Consider the following 26,058-nt stretch of genomic DNA (forward strand, 5'->3'; position numbering starts at 1 on the left):
AAGATTTTAAATCTTTATTATTTGTATAAATATTCGTACAAAATATATGTTTGTATAAAAAATAACCATTAATCCAATTTATATACAAAACAGTGTATAATGAATGAGTCAATTAAAATATCTTAACAATTCATGAATTTACAAAAAGTGAGGTTAGAATTTTATTTCATTAAAGAGAATAATTTCGATGTGTTTATGATGAGAGCAGAGAGAATACATACAATAAATGTCAATTAGGTGAGGGAGTGATATTTTAGTTTATAAAATTTAACAATTTTTTTTTCAAAGGAAATACGTTTAAAGTACGATTGAAATTCGTATCAATTCCTTTTAATTGATTTTGTTATGAAAATTTGTACAATATGCAATGCAAATAAATGTTTTTAATTTTTTATAAGGAGGAGACAACTCCTTTCTTTAATGGCTTTTATTTACACCATTGTTGTTATTGTTGTTGCCATGCCATTTATAAGAACCATAATACAGGAAATTACTCTCATGCAACTTTTTATCAGCCTCTTTGGGCCCGCGTGATCCATAAACATAGGGTATGGGTTTGATTTTCTCATCCTCGATTTGATGGAGAATGGGTGTAAAGATGCGCCAGGCTTCACGCAGCTCATCGGAACGCACGAAATGCATTTGTGAACCACAGAAAACATCTAAAATTAAACGTTCATAGGCATCGGGCAAGTAGGAATCTCTGTAGCGTTGTTCATAGGTTAAATCCAGTTCGGTTTCTTCAATATCAAACGTGATACCCGGCGATTTGGTCATCATCTTGAAATACAAAGCTTCACCGGGTTGAACACGTATCACCAATTCATTACGTTTGGCACTGCCTTCGAATATATCACCAGGAACATCTTGATATTGTATACGAACTTCAGCCTTACGTTCGTTCAGCGCTTTACCGCAACGCAATATAAACGGTACACCCTGCCAACGTTCATTGTTTATGTGCAAAACACCCAGGGCATAGGTTGGTGTCGTCGAACCAGGATTAACAGTTGGATCATCCAAATAGCCCAGTCTGGCCTCACCAGTCCCCTCGGGATTGCCAACATATTGACCCAATACCATATCATCCAATGTCAATGCCTTAATCGCCTTCAACACTTTGACCTTTTCATCGCGAATATCATCGGGATGGCAACTAACCGGTTTCTCCATGGCCACCAGTGACAAAATTTGCAACAGATGATTTTGCATCACATCACGTATAATACCAAATTGATCGAAATAACCACCACGTCCCTCGGTGCCGAAGGGTTCCTTGAATGTTATCAAAACTGAGGCAATATTTTCACGATTCCAGGTGGAACCTAAAATCTTATTACCAAAACGAATGGTCATTAGATTTTGTACCATTTCTTTGCCCAAGTAGTGATCAATACGATAGATTTGATCCTCGTGAAAGAGTGAAGCCAAATGATCGCTTAGTTCTTTCGATGAGATGTCATCACGGCCAAAGGGTTTCTCGATAATAACACGATTCCATCCCCTGGAAAGAAAGAAAACAAAAAGAATAATTTAAAATCGAAATCTATGTAAATCAATCAACCGGGAATAATTAAAAATCCTCACTTATAAGGACCAGGACATGATAGATACAGACGAACTACATCGAGCGAAAATAGGACTATCTCAGAAAATAATCTTTAGCGGTGTTTAGTAGCGATTCGTTTTGTTAAACTCCACATATTCAAAAGTGGCGCCCAACCGTTCAACCGAAAATACGTATCGACTAGATACGCGAGTCGTGGCTAAAAATTAAGAAGGCTAGATGTTACTGGTCCGATCGTAATCCTGTATTGTAATCTGAGACTTTCCTACACCTTTCATTGCACCCGGTTTCTGTAACTGCGCGACGCAGTATATTTTCTATTTGTATTTATCTTTTGGTATATTTGTATGAGTGGTGTCTAACCTTTGAAGCTATTCGATAGGAATGTATTGATCTGTCTTTCAAACATGCCATGTGGCACGTTCGTTTTCCCGCGCAATTTAGTTCTACCTCTATCTTCAGGTCTAGGAATGTGACTGCTTCGATTGGTTATAAACACAAAGCTATTAAAGTTAGTTGAGTGGGTTTGGCAGGAGCGTACAAAAGATGCAGTATGTCGTGTGGGCTTGCGCCGAATGCTGGGTAGTTATTTTGCACTGTGTCATCAATCATTGCTGTATAGGAATTTAGACGGCTGCACCATCCTAAACGTAGCTGAGCCAAAACTACTCAGATTTGTCTTGGCAGCTGACTTCGAGGACTATCAAAATCTGCTTGATAGGCTTGCTGATCTAGGGGTTCTTATCTTGTTAGATCTCTCTCTAGATAACGAAGATCCCTTCTGACATGCCAGGATCGAGGAGTCCTATTCACCATATGGTGATTAGGATTGGTCTCATGGTAATACCGGAGCAAGTACTGTAACGAGAGCATTTCATTGTGCTGTCGTACTGTAAGAATCTTCGATTCTCATGCAGATGGCCCACTGATGACATGAGGACAGCTTTCATTTCATTTCATTTATTTCAGTCAATGGAATTACAATTCCTTACAGACTAAGATAATAATTCAAAAATAAATAAGTTTTAAATATTTTAATTTTAAATATTAAAGTTTAAGTAAAAGCATAATAAATTAAACATTTAAACGATTCTTTAGGAGCACTAAAGTCAATGCATGGCTTCTGATCTTTTTGAAAGTTGAGATTTATTAAGTTAAGATTTCTGAGTGCACGCGTCAAAGGCCCATTACATGCATAATTAGTCCGATGTAAAGAAATATTAAGCAAATCATTAAATCGTAATCTCCTTGAGGGAGCAGAAAACGGAATTAAGGACAGCAAATCAGGTGAATCAACATTGTCATTAATCAAATCATAAATGAATACAGAAGATTGGAATTTTCTACGACATTCCAAGCTCTGTAATCCTAGTAGCAAACATCTTGATTGATATGGTGGAAGTTCAACAAACGAAATTGGTTTTAGAGCAAATTTCGTAAATCGTCTTTGAATTCGCTCAACACGACTAATTTGGGATAAGCTATAAGGGTCCCAAATAATGGATGCATATTCTAGCTTTGATCTTACAAAGGCAGTATAAATCAATTTAATAGTATTGGGATCAGAAAACTCTGAACAATTTCTCTTGATGAATGCGAGGACTTTGTAGGCTTGGGGAATAATAAAATCCATGTGAGGAACAAAAGTCAAGGAGTAATCAAAAATTACCCCGAGATCGTGAATTGAAGTTACTTTATTTAGTATAATGTGACCAATTTTGAAAGTGGTCTGAATGGGATTAAGTAATCTATAATATGAAACATGAAAACATTTAGATAAATTGAATGCAAGATTATTATGAATACACCATTGTAGAACATTATCCAGATCTTTCTGCAAGTCGATCGCATCACGCAGAGACTCAATTTTATAAAAATAACTTCAAATCATCGGCATAGAGAAGAAACTTTGCCTTGGAAAAGCACAAAGATATGTCATTAATAAATAAATTAAAAAGTAGTGGCCCCAGTATACTGCCCTGTGGTACCCCAGAAGTTTGAAAGTAAGACTCAGACACAAATTCCTCTATTCTTACTTTGCATAGTCTATTATGCAGATATGAAGCAATCCATTGCAAAAAATTAGAATGCAACCCTATTTGTTCTAATTTAGATAATAAAATTACATGTGAGACTTTATCAAATGCTTTGGCGATATCCGTATAAATAGCATCCACTTGAAAACCACGCTCAAAAGCAGATAAACAATACTCAGTAAAAAGGATTAAGTTGGTAGTAGTAGACCTACCAGAAAAAAATCCGTGTTGATGAGGAGTAATAATTGATTTGCATGTGAAAAACAGTTTTTTGTGAATCACGTGTTCAAATACTTTAGAAACGCACGATAATTTAGCAATAGGCCTATAACAGGTTATATCATCCTTACTGCCACTCTTAAAAATCGGTGTGATGTATGCAACTTTCCATCTGCTAATGAATACACCTTCTTCAATAGAACGATTAAAAATTAATTTTAAGATTGGTGATATGAAAACTGAACAATTCTTCAAAAGGTGAGCACACAAACCATCAACGTCACTTTTGAAACTATTCTTGATTTTACAAATAGCTTCCAAGACATCTTCTTCTGAAATTAAAATGTTACCCAAATTTATGGCAGATACAGAGTTTGGAATAACGTTATTATTCACAGTTGACGAATCAAAATTAGTCTTGAAAAAGTTTGCAAACATATTGACAATGTCAACACCTGATTGCGACGTTGTACCATTATACCTCATAACAGTAGGAATATCAGACGATTGTTTTTTTGATTTCACAAACGACCAAAAACTTTTGGGATTTGTTTTAATATCGTTTTCTTTATCTAAAATAAATTGCTTGTAGAGGAACTTGTTTAAAAAGTTAAATTCTCGTTGATAGTGTTTAAATTTTAACTGGTCATCTGAACTTCCATTTAATAGAAAACGTTTATGGAATTTATTTCTCTGATTTTTTAGCTTTTTAAGACCTTTAGTGTACCAAGGTAACTTATATGGTTTATTTCTTCTAATAGACACATTATTTTTAAGAATATCTGACATTTTTCCAATAAATAATTCATAACAAACCTCAACTTCATGATCTGCAAAAATTGTCAACCAATCAATAGAGCCAAGAATCGAATTTAGCACTTGGAAATTACAAGCGTTATAATTAAAGTCTGTCAGAGCAAACGATGTGGATTTTAAGAATTGAAAACAATCGATTTCAATAACAACTGGAGTATGGTGCAGGTTGGAAGAAGATATCGGCGTCAACGATTCAAAAACTTGAAATTTAAAGTCATGAGGAACAAAAATAAGATCGAGGAAACGATGCAACTGGTTTGAAATATGGTTTATTTGTACCAGATTCAAACTCAACAAAGTATCAATAAACTCAATTTCATAACTCTTATTAACATTTGTGGGAGTTAAAAAATCATTGCTATCAAATTTGGACCAAATGATACTTGAAAGATTAAAATCTCCTAGAACACAAAGACAAAAATTTGACTCCAAGCTTGCTTCCAACGAGACAACATTACCCAGATGTTTTAAGTAAATACATTCATTACTACATGGAGGTATATAAGATAAACAAATTTTAAGATTTATATTCAAACCAATAATAGATACGGCAACTTGATCCAATAATCCGTTATCATCATCTACTTCATGTAAAAAAGACTTATATTGATTTTTGACTGCAATAAGCACACCACCACCTCTAGTAGATCCAGTCATTGAAACACTCCTATCTTTGCGATAGACAGAAATATAAACTTAGATTGAAGAATTCAGCATCATGAAAATCATTGTTTAACCAAGTTTCCACTAGTGCTATTACGTCGAAATCACACTGGTTGGTAAAATCTGAAACCGCCTTTGACTTAGTGCGCATTCCAGACAAATTTTGATAATAAATTTTTAAACCGTGTACGACATTAATTACAACGTCGTCGGTTGCGCAGCATTTCTTTGAAAATTTACAAATGGCCGAATTCTGATATCCTTAGGCCACAATTTAGGATTTACGATTTCCTCATAGCAACATGGAGAAATTCCAATCTTGAAATTTACTCTTTTTAAAGTTGTATGATCAGCATCTTTCTTTACTAACATGTAGCAAACAACATTGACCCTTTCAATTTTAGAATTTTTCACAATATAGTTGATGATTTGTTCACACGTTACTGACGGTTTAAATGATGAGACGTGTAACCACTTTTTAGCTACTATAACATCCAAGTCATTGGAATCAACATTTTCTCCATAAATTATGTTATTCCTCCTTCTTCTACGCCTCTGAGCACGCATCCAATTTGATGTTGTTTGCGTGTTTGATTCAAACATATTTGCATCATTATGGGGTTTCTACACGGTATGTTTTTTACATATTCATGCATTGCAAATGTCTCTTTTTTTTCGCCCATATGTAATTCCTTCTGCACGGCAAAATTTTATTTTTCATTCGTTTTCTGTTGTTTTCTTTAATTATATCGCGTACAAACAAAACAGCTGTTTATCATTGTTTGTACAGACGAGAATAGAGCGCGTTCTATTCGAAAAATTTACATATGTATGCACATAACACTTTCACGCATTGAAATTTCTGTATGGTTCACACCATGTGTACAAAATTCAGATACGTAAAAAGTGACAGTTGGCATGGTTTAATAAGAAAGGTTAGCCAAAGCTTTATGTCAATTTAAATTTTTTCATTCGAGTATGCCTAAAACTTCAAAACAATATAAACAAACTGTGTATGTGTGTGTGGTGTTTGAATAATATGCCAAACAATTTTAAAAACAATCGAATTCAATGATTTTTAAAATTGTTTTTAGACCATTTGTATGGAAGAAATTGGTGAGATTTGCATTGAAACAATCAGTTTATCATATTCACATCTCGATTATGTGGAGAAAACTTAACTCTTCATTCATTTTTCGTGTTTTTTATAAAATACTCAAAAAATACATTGTAAACAAACCCACTTGTTGCTTTTATTTTGAAGTTTTAGGAATTCAAGAAAAACAAGGGTTCTATAGATTTTTTTCATTTAAATCTACCTCTTTACTTATACCATGACAGTTGGTATGCACCATTATGTAAAAAACATACCGTGTAGAACACACTTTAGCATTCACATCTTGAGTGTTTATCGACGACACAGAGGATGCATAATGCACAACATGTTGTTTGTTGTTGTTATTAGATTCTGTTTCGGCACCATTTGAGACAGGTACATATGAACTTTGTACCGAACCAACAACATCACCAGAACTAACCGTCGCATTGCTTTGGGTTTTGTTTTGATGTGGTTTTCCTTTTTTTGCTTGCTTGTTATTCTCCAATAATTGCTTTAATTCTCGCACATCTGCACTCAACGAAGAGTCAATAAAATGTTTAAGTTCTCTTACTTCGTTTTTCAGAGAAGTTATAACAGCAACAATGTCAGATGTAGCACTTAAACAGTCATTGCAATTAAATACTAAATTGGTATTTTTAATAAAAAGTTCACCAATGCTAACATCGATTTCAGCACAAAATAAATGATATTTTGACCTGCAAACATGACAGGCTATAAATTTTACGTTTGCCGGTTTAAAACATTTAGCGCAGAGAGAATTACTAGGGAGCTCCATTGTAACACGTCTAAACGATTTAACAACAGTCGAACTTCATGAATGTTATTCCGTTGTGTTTCACTTATGTCCGAGAACCTAGCTACTTCTGATGATGGGGAGGAGTAAAGCCCCTACAGTATTTGCTATAGGCGATAACATCAAAACCGGCATGTACTATTCACCTGGAATCCTGATTGGCTTCAGTTGGGGACCACTCTCCATATTTTCCTGACTACGGATACGATGTGGGTGGCTAGCGACAGGCTGAGAACTCTCGTAAGATACTCAGCTTCTGGCTCAACCAGCTGTTTCAGCATTATCATGGAGATACCGTCAGAAACTAACGCTTTAGATGGTGACATTTGCAACATCATCGATTTTAAATTGTCTTGGTTCCTCCTCGGCAGGAGGAGATATAATGCGAAGTAGTTCTTTTCTCTTCGACTAGTCACTCCCGGGGTGCTTGACAAATTGTCAATTAAAATAGATTGCGCACCTCTTCGGATCAGTGAGCATAATGTCGCCAAACGTGACTGAGGTTCTATCTTTCTTCTTTCCGGAGTTTGAGAGTGACTTTACGTTGCGCACAATTCACTTACAGCCTGTTTCTGTATGTCGAAAGAAGAATGTGTGCGAAAGAAACACGTCCAAACTCTTGTGTGTTTTTCAAAATTATTTCGAAAACTAAAGTTCGGGCGTGTTTCATTCGCACACATTCTTCTTTCGACATACAGAAACTGGTCTCATGGTAATACCGGAGCAAGTACTGCAACGAGAGCATTTCATTGTGCTGTCGTACTGTAAGAATCTACGATTCTCATGCAGATGGCCCACTGATGACATGAGGACAGCTTTGAATGTTATTCCGTTGTGTTTCACTTATGTCCGAGAACCACACTGACGTAGCATAGGTTTCCACAGACCGACCAACCACTTTATATGTGGTCAACAAGGTTTTTTGTCTGCTCCCCAAGTGCTGCCGCTGGGAGACCTGGTTTCTACATCTCAGCTTGCCGCACATAGCTGTGATATGCACAGACGACGTGGACATGCTGTCAAATGTAAAGCTGTAAACAGATACAACGTTTGATTAAAGTTTTGTGTCGTTTTGGCCGTTTTTACACTGTTGGGCATGATGCCGAAAAATTCAATTTCATTTGAAATACATATATGCCGACAAACAGATAAACGCTGGACTTTGGTGTTGTCGTCGCCCTGTTGTTGTTGTTTTTTCTCGACGCCCAACGCAAAACATTAATCAAACGTTGTATCTGTTTTCAGCTTTAAGGTGTGAACAGAATGAAATACGCCGCTTTTTTTCACGCTCAGTTTCATGTCATAGATTAAAGGCCAAGTACTACCTAATTCAAATGCTGCCTGATTAATTTGAATTAGGTAGTACTTTGCCTTTAGTCTTTTACATGAAACTGAGCGTGATAAAGCGGCGTATTTCATTCTGTTCACACCTTTAAGGCCTGCGTACATAATAAAAATAAAAGAATAAAGAAGGCCGAGTAAATTTCGGACAGGGTTGCTCTTTTCTTTTTTATTCTTTTATCAGAAGCAAGCAAGGTAAGCAGGCGAGACAGCTTATGTACGCAGGCCTTTGGAATCTTAGGGTAGTTGATAGTCGGAATTTGGCTGCTACATACTTTCACAAAAGACATCAGGAATGATAACCGACGCCAAGTATCTTATGGTCCTCATAAGTAACGATCTCTGGGGTGGAATATAGGAAAGATAAAGGTTAAACAGTTCCGGAGATACCATCACACCTTCGGAAACTCACTGTTTCAGTGTACAGGGCTTCGACTTCATGTTCCTGATTTCCGCGTACTAATGGCGTTTCCACATATTAGCTCTGTTCCTTTACGTTCAAGAATCTTCAAGTTTTACCACTTTTTACACGAAAAGCGTTCCTTTACTTGATGTAAGCATACAATTGATATGAGAGCAGTTCACAACTTTTGCTACTTTTTTTTAAAGTTAAGGAACAGACCAATTATTGATTATTCAAAGTTTCAACCTTGGTCCTCAAACAGCGTTGAATGCTTGAGAGTATCAAATGCTTTTGATAAGTCGAACACTTTCAACACTGTCCTGTCTCAGCGGTTTGCAGCGCTACTCTGTGTTGACTAGCTACTTCTGATGATGGGGAGGAGTAAAGCCCCTACAGTATTTGCTATAGGCGATAACATCAAAACCGGCATGTACTATTCACCTGGAATCCTGATTGGCTTCAGTTGGGGACTACTCTGCATATTTTCCTGACTGAGAACTCTCGTAAGATACTCAGCTTCTGGCTCAACCAGCTGTTTCAGCATTATCATGGAGATACCGTCAGAAACTAACGGTAACTAACTAACTAAGGTAAAATTATTTCGAAAACTAAAGTTCGGACGTGTTTCATTCGCACACATTCTTCTTTCGACATACAAAAACTGGCTGTTATTCCGACTCCAATGTTGCAACTCTTCAGACGATTTAAGCACTTGTTCCGCTTATGATCACCGAACAACCTGTTAACTTCCAGTGTCAGCTCCCCGACTCTGGTTGGCACAACGAAGCTCATTACGCTCATTTACTGATCCCGTCGCCTCTGCCGGGAAGTTTGGTCTCACTTCAGGTATTCGGCCAGAAGCGGCTGCAGCAGTGATTTTGTCTCGGAACGTCCGTTCTGCTATCCGAACATCAGAAGGGTTGGGCTCTTTGGACTCTTTTTCGCATGATTGACGAAATTACGGCGTTCAGAGATGATGAAATCGGGCGGTCTGCTGAGGTAGACAATTATGGGGAGATGGTCTCATCCGAGAGAAATTACGAGTTGCCAGGTGAAGTCATTTGTCAGACCAGGTGACACGATGGCTATGTCTGGCGAACTGTGACACTCTCCGCTAATTCTGGTAGGTGCGTCTGTTCAGCTAACGCTATAACCCTCTGGCCATAACCTAAGACCGAAAGACCCTACTCACCATGAGCATTAAAGATCAGTCGGTTATGACCTTCCAAAAGCGACCTATTGTTGGGCCTATAACCTAGCAACTCTACATAGACAGTTCCACTCTTGGCGGCTATCCCCATATAATAATTGTTCCACAAACATCCCAGATGGGACAAGGGAGACTTCTCTCATATCAATGAGTGCACCCCGATTCATATTAGCTCAATGATATGGGACCTACAGTTTATCTCCGTGTCCGAACGGCGTGTCTAAGGCACCACTTTTGTAGAGAAGTTTTACATGGCTGAAATACTCAGGAAATGTCACCAACATTACTGAGGGTATATTGCCACCGTTGAAAAGTGTTTTGATGTTGCCTGGCTGGGGAATCGAAACCACGGCCTTGTGTGTGCAAGCGGGTGTGCATACCATTGCACCACGGTGGCACCCCATATATTCCAGGTAATTTGAGCCAGGCTCAAGCGAGATTGGGCTTTATTTAACGCTGCGGTGCATCAGAAAAGCTGGTCCCCCACCTCCACTTCTGTTGGGATCCTTCCGCAGTACGTTGTAACCATTACAACGCTGTATGCTGCAGTTGTTCTTCTTATCCATGATATTCTTCCGACTCATAAGGTCCATTATTTCCTCGATCTTACCTCGGAGTGCATTGCAATTAAATCGCAAAAAAATATGAATTTTTAGGGAATAGCAACAAGTGCTACGTGTGCGGCAACAAATATTAATGGCGCCCAACGTTTCAACTGTTTGGGAGGAACATATTCATAATGACTCGAAACGTAAGATGTGGCTAAAAGGGTTGAAAGTAAAGGTGTATCTGGTCAAATTAATGTGTTTTGGAAAGATCTTCTTTGTTTTTCCCGCAATTCAGTGGCCAACAATTAGCAAATGTTTTACATGGAGGAGACTATAACCTCACTCGAATTAATGAAAAATTATATGTACGATTATTACCGGTATACATCTTTAATCGGTTTTAATTTTTTCATATTAATGGCGCCCAACGTTTTCAAATATATTAGAGAGACATATTAAAAGTGTTGAAACTAGTTGGTTCTACATAAAGGTTCTGCATTAAATTGGACAGGGACAAATTAGGAACATTGGGCAGATTTCCTATCCAAATAGATAGGGTTTCATCATCAAATACTATCGGAACTTGAGGTGGGCGATTGTCGTATTCGTGGCAAACACGTAAAACACTTTAGCACCGACTAAGAAGTACTAAAGTACTTGGGTGCCACCGTGGTGCAATGGTATGCACACCCGCCTTGCACGCTGAAGGTCGTGGGTTCGATTCCCCGGCCAGTCAACATCAAACACTTTTCAACGGTGGCAAAATACCCGTCAGTAATGTTGGCGACATTTTCTGAGTATTTCAGCCTTGCACAACTTTTCTACAAGTGGTGTCTTAGACACGCCGTTCGGACTCGGCGATAAACAGTAGGTCCCATATCATTAAGCGTGCACTCATTGATGTGAGAGAAGTCTCCCCCGTCCCGCCTGGGATGTTTGTGGAACAATTATATAAACTTTGTTGTGACGTGTTTTCTAGTGTCACGAACACGACAATCGCCTACCTCTAATCGCGACTTAGTCTTGTGTGTTACTTTGCCTATGAATGATTTTCTTAAAATTTATTTTTGTGGTTCTACCTCCTTTACTTAAATGCTGTCGGAATGTGACGCGTGCTTCCTATATTCATCCATCATATGATGGATGTAATGCATCCCGAGACGAAGATATATTCTGTAAGGCAATATAACATACTTGTTACGATTAACATTTTTGCTTAAAAAAGTCAGATCAGGAAGCTTGCAATGAAAGATAAATAGGTTTAGGGAAGATATTATTTTAACCGGCATCACGAGATACATCAAAGAGGAGTGTCATATTTGCCCTACAATCTCAGGAGATACCATCACTATTTTCTGTGAACGATGCAAATCCAGGGCGACGAGTTAGTCGAAAACGAATTTACCAGGAACCACACAGCTCCCACATTTCGGGCTGCCATCTCAGAATACACATGTTTATATTTGTATCGCTTTTCTGTGTTGAATGTAACATATCCCAAATATTCTGATGTTTGGGTAGCAGAAAGGATGATCCGGGACATTATCACTGCTGCACCCCCTCGCTATATAACTGCTGGTCGAATATCCGAAGTGAAAAAAAATTCCAGCTGAGACGATGGTATTAGCAAATGAATGTGATTAGTTAGGGAGGTCACAGTGGACGTGAATATAGTGGTCAGTGAGCACTAGCGGTACAAATGGCTAAATTATAAGAAGAGTTGCAACATTAGAGAATTAGTGATTTCTGGGCAACGGTTAAGTCACTCTCCTGCCTCCTGGAAAGAAAGGACGATAAGCCACGTTTGGTATTTTGAAATTTTTATCAATATTTTAGGTCCAAATTGGATGCATTTGAGATTTCCAGTGGTCAACAACTTCTGCACCAAAAATTGCGGACATAGCTCCACGTTATGGTATAGCCCCCTTATAACAGTACCAGCCGATTTTAAGTTTTTGTTCTAAATTTACTGTAATTTGGATTTAGGGTTTGCAGTGGACTGGAATTCCGTAACCGGAATAAAATTATTCATGCCGATATTTAATGTAAACTCTCTGCCGTTACAACTTAAAGGAGAGAGTGAGAAAACTCATGGGGAGTTAATATTCATGATCGGGCTGATTATACGGGTATGTTTTGAGGCACACTTCACCTCTCATTTCACGCCTCAAGCATTTTATCCACCCCATTTAGTCCTATTTTTGCGACTTTCTTGGGGCTAAGATTCATTAGGGTATTTAAAAAGAAGAATACACCCTAGTCCATCCATAAAATAATCGAAAAATAAGCGTACAAAATGCTTGAGGCGTGAAGTGTGTCTCAGAACATACCCGATAATTTAGTTTAGAATATTTCATGGTAGTGGGCATCAAAATTTAGGGCCGGCCTAATTTAATGCTCATTATTGATCGTTTGTAACATTACCTTAAATTCGCCTTGGTTGCAGTGAATTAAACACACACAAAAAGATTTTAAATCTTTATTATTTGTATAAATATTCGTACAAAATATATGTTTGTATAAAAAATAACCATTAATCCAATTTATATACAAAACAGTGTATAATGAATGAGTCAATTAAAATATCTTAACAATTCATGAATTTACAAAAAGTGAGGTTAGAATTTTATTTCATTAAAGAGAATAATTTCGATGTGTTTATGATGAGAGCAGAGAGAATACATACAATAAATGTCAATTAGGTGAGGGAGTGATATTTTAGTTTATAAAATTTAACAATTTTTTTTTCAAAGGAAATACGTTTAAAGTACGATTGAAATTCGTATCAATTCCTTTTAATTGATTTTGTTATGAAAATTTGTACAATATGCAATGCAAATAAATGTTTTTAATTTTTTATAAGGAGGAGACAACTCCTTTCTTTAATGGCTTTTATTTACACCATTGTTGTTATTGTTGTTGCCATGCCATTTATAAGAACCATAATACAGGAAATTACTCTCATGCAACTTTTTATCAGCCTCTTTGGGCCCGCGTGATCCATAAACATAGGGTATGGGTTTGATTTTCTCATCCTCGATTTGATGGAGAATGGGTGTAAAGATGCGCCAGGCTTCACGCAGCTCATCGGAACGCACGAAATGCATTTGTGAACCACAGAAAACATCTAAAATTAAACGTTCATAGGCATCGGGCAAGTAGGAATCTCTGTAGCGTTGTTCATAGGTTAAATCCAGTTCGGTTTCTTCAATATCAAACGTGATACCCGGCGATTTGGTCATCATCTTGAAATACAAAGCTTCACCGGGTTGAACACGTATCACCAATTCATTACGTTTGGCACTGCCTTCGAATATATCACCAGGAACATCTTGATATTGTATACGAACTTCAGCCTTACGTTCGTTCAGCGCTTTACCGCAACGCAATATAAACGGTACACCCTGCCAACGTTCATTGTTTATGTGCAAAACACCCAGGGCATAGGTTGGTGTCGTCGAACCAGGATTAACAGTTGGATCATCCAAATAGCCCAGTCTGGCCTCACCAGTCCCCTCGGGATTGCCAACATATTGACCCAATACCATATCATCCAATGTCAATGCCTTAATCGCCTTCAACACTTTGACCTTTTCATCGCGAATATCATCGGGATGGCAACTAACCGGTTTCTCCATGGCCACCAGTGACAAAATTTGCAACAGATGATTTTGCATCACATCACGTATAATACCAAATTGATCGAAATAACCACCACGTCCCTCGGTGCCGAAGGGTTCCTTGAATGTTATCAAAACTGAGGCAATATTTTCACGATTCCAGGTGGAACCTAAAATCTTATTACCAAAACGAATGGTCATTAGATTTTGTACCATTTCTTTGCCCAAGTAGTGATCAATACGATAGATTTGATCCTCGTGAAAGAGTGAAGCCAAATGATCGCTTAGTTCTTTCGATGAGATGTCATCACGGCCAAAGGGTTTCTCGATAATAACACGATTCCATCCCCTGGAAAGAAAGAAAACAAAAAGAATAATTTAAAATCGAAATCTATGTAAATCAATCAACCGGGAATAATTAAAAATCCTCACTTATAAGGACCAGGACATGATAGATACAGACGAACTACATCGAGCGAAAATAGGACTATCTCAGAAAATAATCTTTAGCGGTGTTTAGTAGCGATTCGTTTTGTTAAACTCCACATATTCAAAAGTGGCGCCCAACCGTTCAACCGAAAATACGTATCGACTAGATACGCGAGTCGTGGCTAAAAATTAAGAAGGCTAGATGTTACTGGTCCGATCGTAATCCTGTATTGTAATCTGAGACTTTCCTACACCTTTCATTGCACCCGGTTTCTGTAACTGCGCGACGCAGTATATTTTCTATTTGTATTTATCTTTTGGTATATTTGTATGAGTGGTGTCTAACCTTTGAAGCTATTCGATAGGAATGTATTGATCTGTCTTTCAAACATGCCATGTGGCACGTTCGTTTTCCCGCGCAATTTAGTTCTACCTCTATCTTCAGGTCTAGGAATGTGACTGCTTCGATTGGTTATAAACACAAAGCTATTAAAGTTAGTTGAGTGGGTTTGGCAGGAGCGTACAAAAGATGCAGTATGTCGTGTGGGCTTGCGCCGAATGCTGGGTAGTTATTTTGCACTGTGTCATCAATCATTGCTGTATAGGAATTTAGACGGCTGCACCATCCTAAACGTAGCTGAGCCAAAACTACTCAGATTTGTCTTGGCAGCTGACTTCGAGGACTATCAAAATCTGCTTGATAGGCTTGCTGATCTAGGGGTTCTTATCTTGTTAGATCTCTCTCTAGATAACGAAGATCCCTTCTGACATGCCAGGATCGAGGAGTCCTATTCACCATATGGTGATTAGGATTGGTCTCATGGTAATACCGGAGCAAGTACTGTAACGAGAGCATTTCATTGTGCTGTCGTACTGTAAGAATCTTCGATTCTCATGCAGATGGCCCACTGATGACATGAGGACAGCTTTCATTTCATTTCATTTATTTCAGTCAATGGAATTACAATTCCTTACAGACTAAGATAATAATTCAAAAATAAATAAGTTTTAAATATTTTAATTTTAAATATTAAAGTTTAAGTAAAAGCATAATAAATTAAACATTTAAACGATTCTTTAGGAGCACTAAAGTCAATGCATGGCTTCTGATCTTTTTGAAAGTTGAGATTTATTAAGTTAAGATTTCTGAGTGCACGCGTCAAAGGCCCATTACATGCATAATTAGTCCGATGTAAAGAAATATTAAGCAAATCATTAAATCGTAATCTCCTTGAGGGAGCAGAAAACGGAATTAAGGACAGCAAATCAGGTGAATCAACATTGTCATTAATCAAATCATAAATGAATACAGAAGATTGGAATTTTCTACGACATTCCAAGCTCTGTAATCCTAGTAGCAAACATCTTGATTGATATGGTGGAAGTTCAACAAACGAAATTGGTTTTAGAGCAAATTTCGTAAATCGTCTTTGAATTCGCTCAACACGACTAATTTGGGATAAGCTATAAGGGTCCCAAATAATGGATGCATATTCTAGCTTTGATCTTACAAAGGCAGTATAAATCAATTTAATAGTATTGGGATCAGAAAACTCTGAACAATTTCTCTTGATGAATGCGAGGACTTTGTAGGCTTGGGGAATAATAAAATCCATGTGAGGAACAAAAGTCAAGGAGTAATCAAAAATTACCCCGAGATCGTGAATTGAAGTTACTTTATTTAGTATAATGTGACCAATTTTGAAAGTGGTCTGAATGGGATTAAGTAATCTATAATATGAAACATGAAAACATTTAGATAAATTGAATGCAAGATTATTATGAATACACCATTGTAGAACATTATCCAGATCTTTCTGCAAGTCGATCGCATCACGCAGAGACTCAATTTTATAAAAATAACTTCAAATCATCGGCATAGAGAAGAAACTTTGCCTTGGAAAAGCACAAAGATATGTCATTAATAAATAAATTAAAAAGTAGTGGCCCCAGTATACTGCCCTGTGGTACCCCAGAAGTTTGAAAGTAAGACTCAGACACAAATTCCTCTATTCTTACTTTGCATAGTCTATTATGCAGATATGAAGCAATCCATTGCAAAAAATTAGAATGCAACCCTATTTGTTCTAATTTAGATAATAAAATTACATGTGAGACTTTATCAAATGCTTTGGCGATATCCGTATAAATAGCATCCACTTGAAAACCACGCTCAAAAGCAGATAAACAATACTCAGTAAAAAGGATTAAGTTGGTAGTAGTAGACCTACCAGAAAAAAATCCGTGTTGATGAGGAGTAATAATTGATTTGCATGTGAAAAACAGTTTTTTGTGAATCACGTGTTCAAATACTTTAGAAACGCACGATAATTTAGCAATAGGCCTATAACAGGTTATATCATCCTTAGTGCCACTCTTAAAAATCGGTGTGATGTATGCAACTTTCCATCTGCTAATGAATACACCTTCTTCAATAGAACGATTAAAAATTAATTTTAAGATTGGTGATATGAAAACTGAACAATTCTTCAAAAGGTGAGCACACAAACCATCAACGTCACTTTTGAAACTATTCTTGATTTTACAAATAGCTTCCAAGACATCTTCTTCTGAAATTAAAATGTTACCCAAATTTATGGCAGATACAGAGTTTGGAATAACGTTATTATTCACAGTTGACGAATCAAAATTAGACTTGAAAAAGTTTGCAAACATATTGACAATGTCAACACCTGATTGCGACGTTGTACCATTATACCTCATAACAGTAGGAATATCAGACGATTGTTTTTTTGATTTCACAAACGACCAAAAACTTTTGGGATTTGTTTTAATATCGTTTTCTTTATCTAAAATAAATTGCTTGTAGAGGAACTTGTTTAAAAAGTTAAATTCTCGTTGATAGTGTTTAAATTTTAACTGGTCATCTGAACTTCCATTTAATAGAAAACGTTTATGGAATTTATTTCTCTGATTTTTTAGCTTTTTAAGACCTTTAGTGTACCAAGGTAACTTATATGGTTTATTTCTTCTAATAGACACATTATTTTTAAGAATATCTGACATTTTTCCAATAAATAATTCATAACAAACCTCAACTTCATGATCTGCAAAAATTGTCAACCAATCAATAGAGCCAAGAATCGAATTTAGCACTTGGAAATTACAAGCGTTATAATTAAAGTCTGTCAGAGCAAACGATGTGGATTTTAAGAATTGAAAACAATCGATTTCAATAACAACTGGAGTATGGTGCAGGTTGGAAGAAGATATCGGCGTCAACGATTCAAAAACTTGAAATTTAAAGTCATGAGGAACAAAAATAAGATCGAGGAAACGATGCAACTGGTTTGAAATATGGTTTATTTGTACCAGATTCAAACTCAACAAAGTATCAATAAACTCAATTTCATAACTCTTATTAACATTTGTGGGAGTTAAAAAATCATTGCTATCAAATTTGGACCAAATGATACTTGAAAGATTAAAATCTCCTAGAACACAAAGACAAAAATTTGACTCCAAGCTTGCTTCCAACGAGACAACATTACCCAGATGTTTTAAGTAAATACATTCATTACTACATGGAGGTATATAAGATAAACAAATTTTAAGATTTATATTCAAACCAATAATAGATACGGCAACTTGATCCAATAATCCGTTATCATCATCTACTTCATGTAAAAAAGACTTATATTGATTTTTGACTGCAATAAGCACACCACCACCTCTAGTAGATCCAGTCATTGAAACACTCCTATCTTTGCGATAGACAGAAATATAAACTTAGATTGAAGAATTCAGCATCATGAAAATCATTGTTTAACCAAGTTTCCACTAGTGCTATTACGTCGAAATCACACTGGTTGGTAAAATCTGAAACCGCCTTTGACTTAGTGCGCATTCCAGACAAATTTTGATAATAAATTTTTAAACCGTGTACGACATTAATTACAACGTCGTCGGTTGCGCAGCATTTCTTTGAAAATTTACAAATGGCCGAATTCTGATATCCTTAGGCCACAATTTAGGATTTACAATTTCCTCATAGCAACATGGAGAAATTCCAATCTTGAAATTTACTCTTTTTAAAGTTGTATGATCAGCATCTTTCTTTACTAACATGTAGCAAACAACATTGACCCTTTCAATTTTAGAATTTTTCACAATATAGTTGATGATTTGTTCACACGTTACTGACGGTTTAAATGATGAGACGTGTAACCACTTTTTAGCTACTATAACATCCAAGTCATTGGAATCAACATTTTCTCCATAAATTATGTTATTCCTCCTTCTTCTACGCCTCTGAGCACGCATCCAATTTGATGTTGTTTGCGTGTTTGATTCAAACATATTTGCATCATTATGGGGTTTCTACACGGTATGTTTTTTACATATTCATGCATTGCAAATGTCACTTTTTTTTCGCCCATATGTAATTCCTTCTGCACGGCAAAATTTTATTTTTCATTCGTTTTCTGTTGTTTTCTTTAATTATATCGCGTACAAACAAAACAGCTGTTTATCATTGTTTGTACAGACGAGAATAGAGCGCGTTCTATTCGAAAAATTTACATATGTATGCACATAACACTTTCACGCATTGAAATTTCTGTATGGTTCACACCATGTGTACAAAATTCAGATACGTAAAAAGTGACAGTTGGCATGGTTTAATAAGAAAGGTTAGCCAAAGCTTTATGTCAATTTAAATTTTTTCATTCGAGTATGCCTAAAACTTCAAAACAATATAAACAAACTGTGTATGTGTGTGTGGTGTTTGAATAATATGCCAAACAATTTTAAAAACAATCGAATTCAATGATTTTTAAAATTGTTTTTAGACCATTTGTATGGAAGAAATTGGTGAGATTTGCATTGAAACAATCAGTTTATCATATTCACATCTCGATTATGTGGAGAAAACTTAACTCTTCATTCATTTTTCGTGTTTTTTATAAAATACTCAAAAAATACATTGTAAACAAACCCACTTGTTGCTTTTATTTTGAAGTTTTAGGAATTCAAGAAAAACAAGGGTTCTATAGATTTTTTTCATTTAAATCTACCTCTTTACTTATACCATGACAGTTGGTATGCACCATTATGTAAAAAACATACCGTGTAGAACACACTTTAGCATTCACATCTTGAGTGTTTATCGACGACACAGAGGATGCATAATGCACAACATGTTGTTTGTTGTTGTTATTAGATTCTGTTTCGGCACCATTTGAGACAGGTACATATGAACTTTGTACCGAACCAACAACATCACCAGAACTAACCGTCGCATTGCTTTGGGTTTTGTTTTGATGTGGTTTTCCTTTTTTTGCTTGCTTGTTATTCTCCAATAATTGCTTTAATTCTCGCACATCTGCACTCAACGAAGAGTCAATAAAATGTTTAAGTTCTCTTACTTCGTTTTTCAGAGAAGTTATAACAGCAACAATGTCAGATGTAGCACTTAAACAGTCATTGCAATTAAATACTAAATTGGTATTTTTAATAAAAAGTTCACCAATGCTAACATCGATTTCAGCACAAAATAAATGATATTTTGACCTGCAAACATGACAGGCTATAAATTTTACGTTTGCCGGTTTAAAACATTTAGCGCAGAGAGAATTACTAGGGAGCTCCATTGTAACACGTCTAAACGATTTAACAACAGTCGAACTTCATGAATGTTATTCCGTTGTGTTTCACTTATGTCCGAGAACCTAGCTACTTCTGATGATGGGGAGGAGTAAAGCCCCTACAGTATTTGCTATAGGCGATAACATCAAAACCGGCATGTACTATTCACCTGGAATCCTGATTGGCTTCAGTTGGGGACCACTCTCCATATTTTCCTGACTACGGATACGATGTGGGTGGCTAGCGACAGGCTGAGAACTCTCGTAAGATACTCAGCTTCTGGCTCAACCAGCTGTTTCAGCATTATCATGGAGATACCGTCAGAAACTAACGGTAACTAACTAACTAAGGTAAAATTATTTCGAAAACTAAAGTTCGGACGTGTTTCATTCGCACACATTCTTCTTTCGACATACAAAAACTGGCTGTTATTCCGACTCCAATGTTGCAACTCTTCAGACGATTTAAGCACTTGTTCCGCTTATGATCACCGAACAACCTGTTAACTTCCAGTGTCAGCTCCCCGACTCTGGTTGGCACAACGAAGCTCATTACGCTCATTTACTGATCCCGTCGCCTCTGCCGGGAAGTTTGGTCTCACTTCAGGTATTCGGCCAGAAGCGGCTGCAGCAGTGATTTTGTCTCGGAACGTCCGTTCTGCTATCCGAACATCAGAAGGGTTGGGCTCTTTGGACTCTTTTTCGCATGATTGACGAAATTACGGCGTTCAGAGATGATGAAATCGGGCGGTCTGCTGAGGTAGACAATTATGGGGAGATGGTCTCATCCGAGAGAAATTACGAGTTGCCAGGTGAAGTCATTTGTCAGACCAGGTGACACGATGGCTATGTCTGGCGAACTGTGACACTCTCCGCTAATTCTGGTAGGTGCGTCTGTTCAGCTAACGCTATAACCCTCTGGCCATAACCTAAGACCGAAAGACCCTACTCACCATGAGCATTAAAGATCAGTCGGTTATGACCTTCCAAAAGCGACCTATTGTTGGGCCTATAACCTAGCAACTCTACATAGACAGTTCCACTCTTGGCGGCTATCCCCATATAATAATTGTTCCACAAACATCCCAGATGGGACAAGGGAGACTTCTCTCATATCAATGAGTGCACCCCGATTCATATTAGCTCAATGATATGGGACCTACAGTTTATCTCCGTGTCCGAACGGCGTGTCTAAGGCACCACTTTTGTAGAGAAGTTTTACATGGCTGAAATACTCAGGAAATGTCACCAACATTACTGAGGGTATATTGCCACCGTTGAAAAGTGTTTTGATGTTGCCTGGCTGGGGAATCGAAACCACGGCCTTGTGTGTGCAAGCGGGTGTGCATACCATTGCACCACGGTGGCACCCCATATATTCCAGGTAATTTGAGCCAGGCTCAAGCGAGATTGGGCTTTATTTAACGCTGCGGTGCATCAGAAAAGCTGGTCCCCCACCTCCACTTCTGTTGGGATCCTTCCGCAGTACGTTGTAACCATTACAACGCTGTATGCTGCAGTTGTTCTTCTTATCCATGATATTCTTCCGACTCATAAGGTCCATTATTTCCTCGATCTTACCTCGGAGTGCATTGCAATTAAATCGCAAAAAAATATGAATTTTTAGGGAATAGCAACAAGTGCTACGTGTGCGGCAACAAATATTAATGGCGCCCAACGTTTCAACTGTTTGGGAGGAACATATTCATAATGACTCGAAACGTAAGATGTGGCTAAAAGGGTTGAAAGTAAAGGTGTATCTGGTCAAATTAATGTGTTTTGGAAAGATCTTCTTTGTTTTTCCCGCAATTCAGTGGCCAACAATTAGCAAATGTTTTACATGGAGGAGACTATAACCTCACTCGAATTAATGAAAAATTATATGTACGATTATTACCGGTATACATCTTTAATCGGTTTTAATTTTTTCATATTAATGGCGCCCAACGTTTTCAAATATATTAGAGAGACATATTAAAAGTGTTGAAACTAGTTGGTTCTACATAAAGGTTCTGCATTAAATTGGACAGGGACAAATTAGGAACATTGGGCAGATTTCCTATCCAAATAGATAGGGTTTCATCATCAAATACTATCGGAACTTGAGGTGGGCGATTGTCGTATTCGTGGCAAACACGTAAAACACTTTAGCACCGACTAAGAAGTACTAAAGTACTTGGGTGCCACCGTGGTGCAATGGTATGCACACCCGCCTTGCACGCTGAAGGTCGTGGGTTCGATTCCCCGGCCAGTCAACATCAAACACTTTTCAACGGTGGCAAAATACCCGTCAGTAATGTTGGCGACATTTTCTGAGTATTTCAGCCTTGCACAACTTTTCTACAAGTGGTGTCTTAGACACGCCGTTCGGACTCGGCGATAAACAGTAGGTCCCATATCATTAAGCGTGCACTCATTGATGTGAGAGAAGTCTCCCCCGTCCCGCCTGGGATGTTTGTGGAACAATTATATAAACTTTGTTGTGACGTGTTTTCTAGTGTCACGAACACGACAATCGCCTACCTCTAATCGCGACTTAGTCTTGTGTGTTACTTTGCCTATGAATGATTTTCTTAAAATTTATTTTTGTGGTTCTACCTCCTTTACTTAAATGCTGTCGGAATGTGACGCGTGCTTCCTATATTCATCCATCATATGATGGATGTAATGCATCCCGAGACGAAGATATATTCTGTAAGGCAATATAACATACTTGTTACGATTAACATTTTTGCTTAAAAAAGTCAGATCAGGAAGCTTGCAATGAAAGATAAATAGGTTTAGGGAAGATATAGGAGAAGAGAATGTGTTACTTATTTTACACGCAAACTCGATTTTATTTCAATCAAAAAAGTCATAGTTGGTCCCAAAACGACTCGTCTAACCTGATGAATGTGATAGCTATAATTTTAGTCATGGTCAGAAATATCAATTACACACATAGATATGTACACACGTATGTTTGTAAATAATAGCGTGTGAAGTAACAAATAAAACTTACTTCTTTGACAAACAGATTTCTTTCACTTGTACCGTGACGGTGTTGAATACAGACGGTGGCAGTGCCAAATAAAAGATACGATTAGCTATGCCCTTATTTTCCATGGCCTCCATTTGCTGCTGTAACATTTCATAACCCAAACGTCCATCATAATTACCCGAAACATATTCATTCAAATGCCAAAACTCTTCGTATAGCTTTTGTTCGTGTGGTTGGACCTAAAGAAGAAGAAAGAAGCAATAGTAAACAAAAGAAATATGAGAAACAAAATAAGTACAGACATTAAATGATTGTAATAATAGCGTGTACTATAATAACATACAACATGGTATAGAAATTTAGTAAGATGAGTCATAAACTTTCGTTATAGGCCATAAAGATATGACATCATTAGCCGGATTTAGCGCGTTATCAGGTTTTATTGCTAAATCCAGCCAAAATCTGCCAGATTTACCATACAAAAATAAATCCTCGTATTGAGTCGATTTGTTTTAAATCCGGCATAAATCCCCGTATACAACTTTGTTTTTTGCAACATATTGCCAGAAAGTACAAAAAGTTGCAAGCAAGCACAAGAAACAAGGTAAATGCATCGGTGAATTGCTACAACAAAAATAATTTAAAATGTCTAAATTTGTAAACAAGGCGAAAAAATTAAATTTGCTTTGATATACAAAGTTGATTTTTATCAAGACGAATTTAACGAGGTGATACAAAAGGCGAATTTAAACCGTAGTCTTCATTTGCCGTCAAAATTTTTTTGCGCGTAATATCCACAAAACGTAAAAGAAAATTGTAAAATATTCTTCGCGATGCTTAAATAAAAATGTTGTACACAGATATTCTTAATAGAAGCGAACTATTTGTTATTTATTTTTGATTAAAAGTATGTTTTGACAGCAAATGAAACATCAGTTGGTATTGCTGTATCACTTTCTTTCTTTCTTGCACCATGGTCTAAACGGTAAAATAATTCTAATTAGTAGCATAATGTGCTAACATTTTCAATATTAAACAATAAAATTGTATTTTTGTGTGACGAATTCAATTTACAACAACTTCTTCTCACGTTTCAAATTCGATGAGATGGGCTGATGCATCTACCTTGGTAATTGTGCTATGAACAAAAATCAGCTGACTGCTATTGAAATCCTCCAAAGTAGAGTTGTGCAAATTGAACTATATTGAACTACCTAGTTCACAATCTAGTTCAATGGACACCGGTCGTTTCTTTGAACAAAATGCGTATACTTATTATTTCACGTTAGTTTGTATGATGTTACTCATACGTTTTTGAACTAGGACAGTGAACTAGGTCGTTCAATTGCCCAACTCTACTCCAAAGGTATATCAAATGCAATGAGATTTGTACTTGATTTATTAAATCCAGTTAAGGATTTATGGCTAGTCTAAATGAGGTATTAGAATTAGCGGAGAGTGTCAAATGACATCGCTTGACACCCTGTCCTTCCTCTTGGGTCAGACCATCTCCCCATAATTGTCTCCATCAGCAGACCGACCGACTTCATGACCTCTAAACGCCTCACTTTTATCAATCATGGGAAATGACATCGCTTGACACCCTGTCCTTCCTCTTGGGTCAGACCATCTCCCCATAATTGTCTCCATCAGCAGACCGACCGACTTCATGACCTCTAAACGCCGCACTTTTATCAATCATGGAAAAGCTTATAATATTCGGGTAGCGGAAGGATATTCCGGAACATCATCACAGCTGCAGCCACTCGCTATAACCCTGCGTTTACAAATGCCAGTATTAGCAAGACAATAGCAAAAATACAAACCTTTTTCACAAATATATTTGTGTAAAATGTATACATTTATAAATTTTTAAATATGTATAGAAAAAAGTATGAATGTATTGGTGAAAATGATTTGTAACTTTGCTATTGTCTTGCCAATACAGTCTGTGGTGTAAACGCCTAGTAAGTGAGACCAAATTTTCCAGCAGAGACGGCGGGGTAAGAAAATGAGTGTGATGACTTTCGTGAAGCCAAACCTAGCGAACCCTAGAGTTAGGGAGCTGACACTGGAAGTTTGGGGGCTGACACTGGAAGTTTGGGGGATTGTTCGGTGAGTACAAGCGAAACAAGTGGCGAGATCATCTGACCGCAATTAGTGAATTGTGGGCAACGCTTAGAACCCTGGAAATAAGAAAGATAGGACGTCAGTCACGTTTGGCGACGTTACGCTGATCTGTAGAAGTGCCCAAGTTGTTTTAAACGACAATTTGATGGGTGCTTGGGATGTGACAGCGCGAAGAGAAAAATACTAAAAATACTCTTTTCGTCGAAAAAGAACCACCACAACATATAATGGATGATCTTGATACATGAGCCAAGAGTTGAGTATCCCACGAAAGTTCTCAACCTATCACTAGCCGCCCACATCGTACAAGAAGTCTGGCAAGGATTCCAGCAAAGGTGAATCGTAGCAAAGTATCCTGAGGTTATACTCCTTCGCAGCATTATAAATAGCTATTCAGTTGTCTACAACAGCGGTGCACACCATCTCCACACATACATACATATTAGTCGAGGTCTCAACCAGAACAAGTAGTGCGATAGGACAGTGTTGATGATGCTCGGCTTGTCAATCGAATTGTTTGAGGACATTTTTTCTCAAAAACGAATAGATTTCGAGCAATCGGGCCTTCTTTTAAAAG

At 37.2% G+C, this 26,058-nt stretch overlaps 2 protein-coding genes across 3 annotated transcripts in view; both read right to left on the reverse strand.

The window, feature by feature from the left end:
• LOC141397244 (glucose-6-phosphate 1-dehydrogenase-like) lies at positions 1–3,658 on the reverse strand. The gene has a single exon (XM_073973342.1). The coding sequence runs from the start codon at positions 1,369–1,371 to the stop codon at positions 418–420; it is 954 nt and encodes a 317-aa protein (XP_073829443.1). The 5' UTR covers positions 1,372–3,658; the 3' UTR covers positions 1–417.
• Positions 3,659–13,181: 9,523 nt separating this feature from the next.
• Zw (glucose-6-phosphate 1-dehydrogenase Zw) overlaps positions 13,182–26,058 on the reverse strand; it is a 40,704-nt gene continuing 27,827 nt past the window's right edge. For both annotated transcript variants that reach the window (XM_073973041.1, XM_073973042.1), the window contains 2 exons: positions 23,373–23,590; positions 13,182–14,685 (listed from right to left, as the gene is read on the reverse strand). In XM_073973041.1, the coding sequence (XP_073829142.1) occupies positions 13,599–14,685; positions 23,373–23,590 (1,305 nt within the window). In that variant the 3' untranslated portion in view covers positions 13,182–13,598. The remainder of the gene's footprint in view (positions 14,686–23,372; positions 23,591–26,058) is intronic.

The sequence above is a fragment of the Musca autumnalis genome, unplaced genomic scaffold (genome assembly GCF_047663935.1).
Source record: "Musca autumnalis isolate F117 unplaced genomic scaffold, ASM4766393v1 scaffold_3, whole genome shotgun sequence".
Taxonomy (NCBI): Eukaryota; Metazoa; Arthropoda; class Insecta; order Diptera; family Muscidae; genus Musca; species Musca autumnalis.

What these genes read in the sequence shown, in the direction of transcription:
- LOC141397244 (XM_073973342.1), bottom strand. Translation starts at nt 1,371, where the DNA reads ATGGTACAAAATCTAATGACCATTCGTTTTGGTAATAAGATTTTAGGT.